This window comes from Thunnus albacares, chromosome 14, assembly GCF_914725855.1.
Source record: "Thunnus albacares chromosome 14, fThuAlb1.1, whole genome shotgun sequence".
Lineage (NCBI taxonomy): Eukaryota > Metazoa > Chordata > Actinopteri > Scombriformes > Scombridae > Thunnus > Thunnus albacares.
In genome coordinates, this window is record NC_058119.1 from 16,378,072 (window position 1) to 16,389,528 (window position 11,457).

At 43.0% G+C, this 11,457-nt stretch overlaps 1 protein-coding gene across 8 annotated transcripts in view; it reads left to right on the forward strand.

Annotated features, from left to right (window-relative positions):
- Positions 1-10,601, forward strand: part of zmiz1a (zinc finger, MIZ-type containing 1a) — a 104,162-nt gene extending 93,561 nt beyond the window's left edge. For 7 of the 8 annotated variants that reach the window (XM_044372554.1, XM_044372553.1, XM_044372558.1 and 4 more), the window contains 17 exons: positions 892-1,006; positions 1,143-1,363; positions 1,471-1,672; positions 1,828-2,109; positions 2,196-2,375; positions 2,614-2,682; positions 2,813-2,978; positions 3,076-3,217; positions 3,318-3,528; positions 3,718-3,823; positions 3,988-4,148; positions 4,258-4,325; positions 4,423-4,491; positions 4,589-4,872; positions 5,209-5,399; positions 6,886-7,167; positions 7,370-10,601. In XM_044372554.1, the coding sequence (XP_044228489.1) occupies positions 892-1,006; positions 1,143-1,363; positions 1,471-1,672; positions 1,828-2,109; positions 2,196-2,375; positions 2,614-2,682; positions 2,813-2,978; positions 3,076-3,217; positions 3,318-3,528; positions 3,718-3,823; positions 3,988-4,148; positions 4,258-4,325; positions 4,423-4,491; positions 4,589-4,872; positions 5,209-5,399; positions 6,886-7,167; positions 7,370-7,477 (2,857 nt within the window). In that variant the 3' untranslated portion in view covers positions 7,478-10,601. The remainder of the gene's footprint in view (positions 1-891; positions 1,007-1,142; positions 1,364-1,470; positions 1,673-1,827; positions 2,110-2,195; positions 2,376-2,613; positions 2,683-2,812; positions 2,979-3,075; positions 3,218-3,317; positions 3,529-3,717; positions 3,824-3,987; positions 4,149-4,257; positions 4,326-4,422; positions 4,492-4,588; positions 4,873-5,208; positions 5,400-6,885; positions 7,168-7,369) is intronic. The other variant, XM_044372559.1, reaches the window with a different exon arrangement.
- Positions 10,602-11,457: the final 856 nt, after the last annotated feature.

Sequence of the window (11,457 nt, forward strand, 5' to 3'; positions counted from 1 at the left end):
TTCATTAAAGGTTCACTGTAGTGTTTTGAGAGACAGGGTGCAATAGTGGGTCAGTCTTTATTAAGCTATTATCATGAATTCAGTGCTTATGTAATTCACACGCTCAGACACAGAGGATTTCCATTGTTTGGAGAAGAGCCAGAATTACTTTGAGGGGAGATGAGGTTATTTGGGGTGGAGGAACAAACCGACAGGGAAGAGAGCTGTGAAGTAATGTTTTTGGAGAACATCGTGTGCTCATGCCTCGCTCTCTCGCTCTCTCGCTCGCTCTCTCTCTCTCTCGAAGAAAGCCTGGATTTAGCTGAGAGTCCTGTTTGCTTCTGCCGAGGAGCTTGGGATAATGTTGTGCCTTTATGGGGAAATATTGAACATGTCGTTCATTCCAAGTGCTAACCTCTGAGTAAAAACAAGCTGCTCTCCAAAAACAGCAGTTTCTTCCCACTCCACTGGCCACTTGCCTCTTCCCATGAGGATTTAGCTTGTTTATTATATGTAACCGACTCTCATATATTGCCCTGTTATTTGTTTTAAATCGTAGTGCTAAACATTCCAGCTGCACTCAAACGATTCATATCCAACGATTTTTCAGCAACTCAAAGAAATAATTTTCTCATATTGGGTTTTTACTGGTGTGTGTGGGCATGCACCCTTTTCAGCTCATTTACTCATCTCACTCTGCAGCCATTAGCACATATCCTGGCTGAAAACATGTTTTGAAATTGAATGCCAAACATTTCAAATTGCCTAACACTTTGGCAAGAAAAAAATCCCAAATTATTCACATTTTTGGACGGATATGCAACTCTGTTGGCTTTCTATTGGCTCTTTCCTCAGCCAGTTGAAACTTCAAGTGACATTAGGCACATGTTTGTGTTTTGATCTTCTTTCCAGTGATGGATCCTTTCCCTATGACTCTGTCCCCTGGCAACAAAACACTAACCAGCCCCCTGGGTCATTGTCTGTGGTTACAACAGTGTGGGGCGTGACTAATACATCGCAGAGTCAGGTACGTCCTTGCAGGAACAGTCTTCAGTCTGTATTTACATCACTTCTTATACATAATCAGATGAGGATCACTCTGAAGATTTGTCTTTGTCTCAAATTGGTACTTATTTTTCTGTATGATGCTTTGTTAAATCCAGGTGCTGGGTAACCCAATGGCTAACAACAATAACCCCATGAATCCTGGGGGTAACCCTATGGCATCGGGTATGTCTGCCAGTGCAGCAGGGCTCAACTCACCCCAGTTCAGTACTCAGCAGCAACAGTTCCCCACAAAAGGAGGCTCCAACCAGCCATACATGCAGCCGGGCATGTACGGCAGACCTGGCTACCCTGGAGGTCCTGGGGGATACAGCGGGAGGTAAGAGCCTGGATACAACTCTTTTTTTCAACTTCTTTTTTTTTTAAAATGAAAGCAATAAAATTTACTATAATGATTAAAACATGTGTTCTGTGATTTTTTTACAGTTATTCTGGAGGCCCAAACCCCCCTCCAGGAGGTATGGGGATGACCTCCCATACCCGTCCTCCTGGTGACTTCGCACAGCCAGCTGCCGCCGCTGCAGCGGCTGCTGTCGCTGCCGCCGCTGCTACAGCAACAGCCACAGCAACAGCCACCGTGGCAGCTCTGCAGGAGACTCAGAATAAAGATATGAACCAGTATGGGCAGGTATGGTACACACCTGCAGACAGATGTTTACAGCTGTATCCACTTTCCAAAATAGGTTGTAAAATACAAATATACACAGAAAGCTATTATCCAGCCACCTGCTTAAGACTGAAAATAATGTTATTAAACACTCGAACCTTCTGTTTTGCCTCCAGATGTGTTCATCGTTCCAAATGGGCCCCACTCAGGCTTACAATAGCCAGTTCATGAACCAGCCAGGCCCACGAGGCCCCCCCGGAGGCATGAATCCAGCCAGCATGGGATCAGCTATGAACAACCCTAATATGAGCGGGCCTCCCATGGGCATGAACCAGGCTCGAACCCCAGGCATGGGACCTTTTGGCGCCCATGGCCAAAGGATGCCTCAGCAAGGCTATCCCGGAGGACCTCGACAAGGCATGCCCATGCAGGGGATGAAGAGGCCATATCCTGGGGAGGTGAGTGGAAAGTTCTGTCATATAGCAACTTAATATGTGCTTTACTTCTTCTTTTACATTTTTTTTCTTTACCTTTCCTTCTCCAGGCAAGCTATGGGGGCCAGCAGTACGGGCCTAACAGTCAGTTCCCACCACAGCAGGGGCAATACCCCACATCGAATGCCTCCAGGCCGCTGCCTTCTCCTAACTATCCAGGACAGAGGATGCCAGGGCAGCAGGGCCAAGGACAATACCCACCTGGCATGCCCATGGGCCAGTACTACAAGGTCTGCTGCAACCTTCTCCATAAATGCCACATTATCCATTTTCTATACACATTTATTCTTACTTGAGGAGGGGCTGGAGCCTATCCCAGCATGCACTGTGTGAAAGGCAGAGCCAGAAAAATTACCAGTCACTTTTATAGCTCTGGCCCTGAATGCAACACATTTTGAAAACAAGATGCATGATATTGGGCTTTGAGGACCTGTTTCAAATCATTATTGCTCTCTAATTCCTTTACAGCAAGAGCCCTTCAACGGTCAGAGCACCAACTTCTCTAGTGGTGGATACTCCTACAGCCAAGGAAATGGGGTATGTTTTCACATCCTATCCAAAGAAAAAAGTGCTGTTTGTTAACTTAAGTATGTGAAGACTTGTGAGGCATGTATGTGAAATGGATTATACAGATGTTTTCATCATCGCACTTTCCTGTGTTTTATAGCCCCCCAGGCCCGGTAACTACCCTCACTCTCCGGTCCCTGGAAACCCCACACCCCCTATGACCCCAGGAAGTAGTATTCCACCGTACCTTTCGCCAAACCAGGATGTGAAGCCCCCATTTCCACCCGACATGAAACCAAATATGACAGCACTTCCGCCCCCTCCATGTGAGTACTCCAGCAGTTGGTTCATATGATGTATTTGTTTTATCCTTACGCTCTTTTCTTCTCAGAAAACTAATCCCTTGTTTTTCTTCACTTCCAGCTAACCCCAATGAGGAGCTGCGGTTGACGTTCCCAGTCAGGGACGGGGTGGTGCTGGAGCCGTTCCGCCTGGAACACAACCTGGCTGTCAGTAACCACGTCTTCCACCTTCGACCGTCCGTCCACCAGACCCTCATGTGGAGGTAAGACCACCACACAAGCCTCCGATCCCATATATACATGTATGTATATACATATATATTATAGCCCACCTTTGTCTCTCTTGTCCTGTTATCACCGTAGGTCAGACCTTGAGCTGCAGTTTAAGTGCTACCACCACGAAGACAGGCAGATGAACACCAACTGGCCCGCGTCCGTCCAGGTCAGCGTCAACGCCACACCCCTCACCATCGAGAGGGGGGACAACAAAACCTCCCACAAACCCTTGCACCTGAAGCACGTCTGCCAACCGGGGAGAAACACCATCCAGATAACGGTCACTGCTTGCTGTTGTGTGAGTGTGCACACAATGTACAAACACTGAAAGTGCAAAAAATATAATTCTTCCATTCAACAAAAAGATCAGCTGTGATGATTCTCACACAGATGAATTAACTTAGTATTCGCGTTGTGCTAAATAGACTTGAGGTTCAGCTGTCTGTATTAATTCTGTTTATTTTCATGTTCTTGTGTTGCTTTGCAGTCCCACCTGTTTGTGCTGCAGCTGGTCCACAGGCCATCTGTGCGATCCGTCCTCCAGGGGCTCCTAAAGAAGAGACTCCTTCCTGCAGAACACTGCATCACCAAGAGTATGGCTCATTTTGTCTCTTAGTGTAGTTATTATGCATAAGTACATCTCAATTACATGAGCTCACATCTGTTTTTTTTATGGTTTGTTTTAAATATGTCCTGAAATACACCTGCAACTGTTCACAAAGTAGTACTTTCTCTCTGAAACGCTGTCTCTTTTCAGTTAAGAGGAACTTCAGCAGCGCAGCAGCCTCGGCAGGCAACACCACTCTTAATGGGGAAGACGGCGTGGAGCAGACAGCCATTAAAGTATCGCTGAAATGTCCCATTACCTTCCGGCGCATCCAGCTACCCGCACGAGGGCATGACTGCAAACATGTCCAGGTTTGTTCAGATATAAAGAGGTGGTAAAAAGTTTTTTCATGATAGATGGTCTCATATTCCCAAGAATGGGACTCATTGTGATGAGAATTTGTGGTGTTGTTCTCCACAGTGCTTTGATCTGGAGTCCTACTTGCAGCTCAACTGTGAGAGGGGGACATGGAGGTGTCCTGTATGCAAGTAAGTGAAAAAGTTACTTTTTGGGGATGTAAAGATGGAATGACTGTTAAAGAGTGTCTCTAATGGATGAATTCTATTGTTTTTTTTCTCCTTTCAGTAAAACGGCATTATTAGAAGGTCTGGAGGTGGACCAGTACATGTGGGGAATTCTAAACGCCATCCAAAAGTAGGATTTTATTCCTTTTCATCTGATAAATTCACCCATAACTTTGACTTATGTGTTCTGAAATTAAACCAACACATTCCACTTTCTCCTTCAACAGTTCAGAGTTTGAGGAGGTCACTATAGACCCGACATGTAGCTGGCGACCTGTCCCCATTAAGTCTGAGCTACACATCAAAGAGGACCCTGATGGACCACTTGCCAAGCGCTTTAAGACCATGAGCCCCAGTCAGATGACCATGCCCAATGTGATGGAGATGATTGCCCAGCTAGGGCCCGGCCCTGTTCCAGGACCTGGTCCGGGGCCAGGACCAGGCCCCAGCCCCTACCCCCATCACCCAGGTCAACATGCTAGTGGCAACGGGGGAGATTACCCAGGAGCAGGTAATGAAAAGCAGCCAGGATCCTACTGTGTAGACAAATAACAGGATAGTCAGCTCATTTGTAGGAAAAGTGAGCTATTTAGCATTTTACAGCAGGAACTATTGATGTGTCTCCAGTGCATTAAACAAAGAAACAGCCCCAAGGAGAGTTTTATGCTGAACCTCATTGCCCTGATAAAAGTTTCATAACAGTAAGAAAGTGGAACATGCATCTAAGTTATGCAACTACTTTAAAAAGATAGTTTTTTGCAACAGTAAGGATTTATCAAACAAGTTAGCACAGCCAAACTGCAGTTAGCCTTTTGACAAAAAAAATGTTTGTTTTTGCTCCTTAAAGGCAATAGTTACCACAGCCAAGGGAACTTTGACTTCCCTCATGGGAACCCCGCTGGTGGAGTTGGAGGAGGAGGTGGAGGAGGTCCCCCCATGAATGACTTCATCCATGGCCCCCAGCTCTCCCACCCCCCAGATGGACCTGGTGGTCTTCTTTCCCAAGACAAGCCCCTCAGTCACGGCATGAATGACGCAGTAAGTAGGGTCGACTTACAGGGCTGATAGTGTTCTTCTGCCATTATGCTATACCAGTATGATAGTGGTGAATAAAGTATACCAATAGCTTGCAGTTACGGTGCGATTTGTGAAAAAATCAGAAGGGGGGATGTTTTTGGAATGTTTTTATTAATGAAAATAAATCAGAACCACAGTGGGCCTATATAGACTATGGAGCCTATTAGTCTATTTCTTGCAGCTGTTACAGTGACATTTATAAAACAATTATGAAACATGAACTTGGCCACTGCATTTGCAGGAATATTTTAATACTTTTTATTTTTTTAAATCATCAAGTGGGACAATATTTTCACTGTCAGCGATGTGATGTCAAGTTCACGCCTTGTCCTTTCCTCATGCAGACACATAGGAGATGTGCTCATACAGTATATAACAAAACAAAAGGTTAAATGCTGATTTAACATCTCCCAACACATCTCCTAACACTCTCCCAACACTGGCACATCTGTATTGGCACAGACGTGCCAATACACTTAATGTCATTCTTACAAGTCACTGTTTAATTCAGCTCTATGCACAGCACACAGCTAACGTCAATATCAAATAGAAAATAGTCACACAACGTGCTGTCATCATAAAAATAAATAGGCTACAGGATATGCCTACTTGTCTGACTGAGTCTGCTTTGATGACGGACTTATGTCCTCTTTTTATGCTTTTCTGTGGAGGGGTCATCTGCAATGTGTCGCCCCTCTTTTACCCACATCTCTGCAAATCTCTGAGCAGGGAAGGAGGCAACCCTTGGTCCATTTATTGCATACTGATTTTATTGTTATTTGCACTACAGACTGTTCTCATGTTGCAGTGCTTTACTTAGATTTTTTTTAAATAGCCTATTTTTATTTTAGATATTTTATATGGTCTGTGGGTGAAGCAGCATAAATCACTTTGAGGGGGATAAATTTTTGTCCCCACCGGGAATAAAAATAACTCAGCAGATGCAGGGATATATAGACCAGTGGGGGGGGGATACCCCCCCCCAGCAAATCGCACCCTGCTTGTAGGAAAATGAGGAATACATTTGGTCTTATTTTTTAGCTTCATGCGTCTTCTGCTTATTTTGGGAATAGATGTGGAGAATATATCTGCAAAGAATCTGTCCCAAACTAAAAAAATGAAGCTCAGATTTGTTATGTGAACAAGGTGCAGCCTGTGCCTCTAGCCAGCATGTGTGCTCAGTCATGCTCACATACTCATGTCACCGTATAATGTTGCAGCTGTACATGTCTGCTGATCACAGCTTCCATTTCGAAAGGCCTGTTCCATATTACTCACGCTGGGACTCATTTCACTTTTCCTCCCTTTCTTCCCACCCCCCCCCCCCGCCCCCCTTCCCCCCTCCTTAACACCCTCTCCTTCACTCTCTGTGTCTCTCACTGTATCTTCCTCCTTGTTTTTACACTCTCCATCTCTGTCGCTCCCTGTCTTCCTCTCGCACCTGCAGATGTCCCATCCCGATCAGTCACATAACTCCATGCAGCAGAGCTTGCATGCGTCTCCCCACCCTGGCAGCCAAACAGGGCCGCCCTTGCATCACAGTGGCCAGTCAGGGCCGCCCTTGCATCACAGCGGCCAATCATCGCAGCCGCCTCGCCAGTCGCAGCCTCAGCCGCAGCCTCAGCAGCCTGGGCAGAACAGTCACCCCCACAGCGATCTGAACTTTAACCCCTCCTCAGATGGGCAGATGGGTCAGGGAGCCCAGGATATGCCTGAACCCTCCCTGGATGTAAGTGTATCTGCTTTGGGCGCCATAAGCTACCTGTTTTCAGCTAACATTGTCTGCTGCAGCTGCTCTCACGTCTTTGCTTCCTGCTCTTGTTTGTGGACTCTCAATTTGATTCACTCTCCTTTCAGCGTCAGAAAGATAAACATGTTTTCAGGTTGTTTAGCCTCGCCGCTCATCATCTCCTTCTGCCTCTTATCCACAGCTGCTTCCAGAGCTGGCCAACCCAGACGAGTTACTATCATACCTGGATCCCCCCGACCTTCCCGCCAACAGCAACGACGACCTTCTCTCCCTCTTCGAGAACAACTAGCCCCTCACCTCCCATTCAAAAGCCTCCTCTGACCTACAGGAGTCGTGACGTGTTTGACTGTCCGTCCACACACACGTCACCGACCTCCGATCGACACTTCAAGCAGCTTCCTATGCTCACACACGCACACACATAACACATGGTCTCTCAACAGATAATGTGTGGCATAGGAGCACGGCTGAAAAGAGGCACCTGTTTCAGGAACTCCAAGGGAGAAGGCAGGAACGCCACTCATCCCCCACACTCCCTTTTTGTCCTCGTGTAAAGATTCCACGCACCAGTTCCACCGCCTCTGACTCTAAACACACCATTTACAGCCATGTTGGCGGGCACTAAAGTGATATTATATATATACATATATGATATTTGTGACTTTTCAACTGAAAACTGTGCAGCTATAATCATCATGTGTGAACAACACCGAGGAGACAAGAGCCTTTGTGGGCTCTAGGAAAAGTGTTGTAGCTTTTTTTTTATTTTCATGATTTTCCTTTTGTGAGAAAAGACAAGAATCCGAGGGGAAAAAAAACATTGTCTTTTAAGAGTGTTTTTATCCTATTTGAAATGTGTTCTTCCAAAACTTTGGCACATGCCATGCCCTTTGACCCCCTACTTCCCTGTGTGTGCGTGTGTGTGTGCGCGTGTGTGTGTGAGCGTGCGTGTGTGTGTATGTGACAGTTGACTAACTGGAACTCAGCACGACCTCATCAGAATCAGAGCACTGAAAGGACGAGCTAAAATGTCCTCGAGTGTCAACAGAGGAAAATGAGCGCACATTGTGCAACGTTGTGTGTGTGTGTGTGTGTATGTTTGCGTGTGTGTGTTCTCTTTTGGAGAGAAAGTTTGAGACAGAGAAAGGAAGAAAAACATTGAATGGAAGAACGAGAAAACAATCCACCTTGAGAGCTGTCTCAGTCCTTTTTTTTTCTCCATTGGGTCTGCAGTCTTTCTTGTGGTATTTATTGTAACGTTTCGCTCTTCCTCATCAAATTCAGCACCATTTTTGTTCACAAGTGCATGTGTGCCAATGGCTCCTGTTGTCTTTGTCCAGCCTAAATGTGCTTGATCAAATCATTTTCTCTCATCTTTATATTTATTATTTTATTTCAAACTCATCTGTTCTTTTTTAAATTGTCTTCCTTTATTGTGTGTTTTATCTTTGTCCCACATTGAAACTAATCAAATACACATCACCAAAGTTCTTATACTTTTTGTTAAGGGTTTGGGCCTGGATATTACGTTGGTAAAACATCCTACAGACATCTACAGAAGTTTTTAAATTACTGTATTTTATAGAAAACATCTGTGTGATTCTATTGACTTTTCCTTTTGTTGTTTTGTTACTGTTGAACTGCATCCTTTTTTTGGGGAAAAAACATCCTGCATGATCCAACAGTGTTTCCAAGGCTGTTGTATATACCCTTTGTGAATACTTTGTGACTGTACAGTACTGTACCTATCTATTACTGGCAACTACACGGTACTGTATGTCTGTTAAGGACTACACACACACTCACAAACACATGCACACAATCCCTGATAACCAGTCCGATATTGTAATGAATTGATCCAAATGCACTCTCACTGGCCTTGTTGAGTACCTGTGTATTGGTGTACGGTTTTTCCATCACCCTGTGGCAATGCATCAGTGAAAAGGAATATTTCAATTACTCAGCAGGCAAGTTATAAGTGAGTTATTTTTGTTATTATTTTCTCTCTTTTTGTATCTAAAAATATGTCAGCTTTACATGAGCTGATTTTCTGTCTAAAAAGATTGTTAATGCAGCTTTGAGGTCCAAATTTCTCCCAAAAATATTTGTTTAATATTATTGGAACATGCTCGTTATTTAAAGTGAGAATGTGCAAAATGCCCTTTGGATTGTTTCGAGGCCTAATATGAACTTTTGATAACCATACTTTGCAAAAATGTGTGAACATGATTTGTGTATTTTCATCACATTTTATATTGTTTCAAGTTTTAAGTTATTATTTTATGTCCAGTGTTTTTAATGACAGGTATAATTTGGTTTACACAGTTTTATGCAGTACAGTCAATGAATTTAAAGTATGCTGTGTGTTGGAAGCTAAAAGTTCCCCAGTTTGAGATTTGTAATCCTTTTGAAGAACCAAATATGTCTTTACTGGTCTTTAAAGTTGATCAAATCACCTGCATATGACACAGCTGAAGGATCAGATGTTGTTTTTCTTCGTTTATATGTTTGTTAAAGACAATGCACTGCCGCGTTGGGATATTTTATCTCCCTACACAGTGTGTAACTGTAACCTTTCACAAAAACACATCTAGAAATTTGAGCGATACATATTGTACTGTCTGAATGCAGACAATGGAAATTGAGTTGAGGATTTAAAAGAGAATGCAATTAACATTATAAAATGAAAATTTGGGGGGAAACTTCCTCCTGTTTGCATTACAAGGGGAGATTGTGGCAAAGGGTGGGGTGGGGATGTAAGGGATATGTGTATATAATGTAAATGACAAATAGAGACACGTTAACAGAAATGTATTCATTTTCTCCAGGGGGAGTGTGCATAGTGTATTTAGAATTTGTAAAGCTTGCATCCTCCTGTCAGACATTGAATTGGGAAAATGAGTCTGTGTTTGATTGCGTCTGTGCAGACCTCTCTAACCACGCCTGTTCATTAATGTAAGATACTTTATGTACCCCTCCACGCGGGGTTTCCAAGAAAAAAGACAATTTTCCTTTGTGTAATATTAAACTTCTGTGTATTTCTCTATTACCTGTGTACTTTATAAAGGTGCTACAAAATTATTAAAACCTTTTGAGGTATAATTGGGACTTGGAGACATTGAGCCTCGAGTGGCTCTTAGGGGTTGTTTCCAAATTTACAGTTTGTAAAAAATTTTGTCAAATTTATAATTTTTATGCAATTTGGCAAAAATATGCTATAAAGGTACAATCTGAAGTGATTGGCACAACAAGTGGCAGTTGTCTCTTTGGTTTTGTACATTCTATGTACAATCATTTCATATTCTAAACTGGTCAGAAAAACATTGTGATTTTTAGTCTTGCAAATCTGTATGTAGTTAGATGACGTGACATCCTAATATTTATCTAATAAATATGTATTCAGATGAAACATATTCAATGTCCTGTGTCTCTTGACATACAAAGTGCAACCAGCATAATTAAGCCAGCACATACTCCACAATCATCAAAAAAAAGATACATAGTTTTTGCAAATAGACTCACACATGAAATACATAAAAAATCATTGCACATGTCAATAGTGTTTTTTTACAAGCTGGAATAGCACAAATTTGATAAATAAGTGTTTTTCACAGAAGATGTTTTGACATGTCACAGTAGGAAAAGCACAGTGGTAAATAATAAAATTAACGATGTCTGAATTCAATTTAGCAGCTTCAGTTTCAGGGTCCTGGTATTGTGCAAGCTGGTGTCGTTAATGTTATTAGTAACACCTGTTCTTTTCCTACTATGAAAAGTTCAAATATCTGCTGTGAAAAAGGTCTATTTCACCACGTAAATAATTAGTTAATTCATAAGCTAACAGTAGTTATTTAAAATGTAGACATGCAAATCTCTTATCAAGTGAGCAGAAATGTATACGAAAGAAAGCAGATTGATTCAATTACTGTAGCAAATCATTTGCAGCTTTTTTTTTCTTGATTAATTAGTGAGTCACAGATTGGATTGGAGCTGTAAAACTACTGTGAGCGTCTGAGCAATGGGGTGAGTGATCCACATAGCTTAAACAAAAATAAACTCAGTAATTCTGCGGCTGCATCAGGATTCTTGAGGTAAATTTCAACAACCAAAAAGGTCCATATAGAGGAATGTGAAAAACCAGCACTCAGTGTCATATTCACCGTGGTTCTGATCCATTCAGTGTACCTGAGATTACTATACTAAGACTAATGATGTTGATGATAAAGTTCCCTCCTGGCTGGCGTCAGTCAACTTTGGCAACACCTGAAG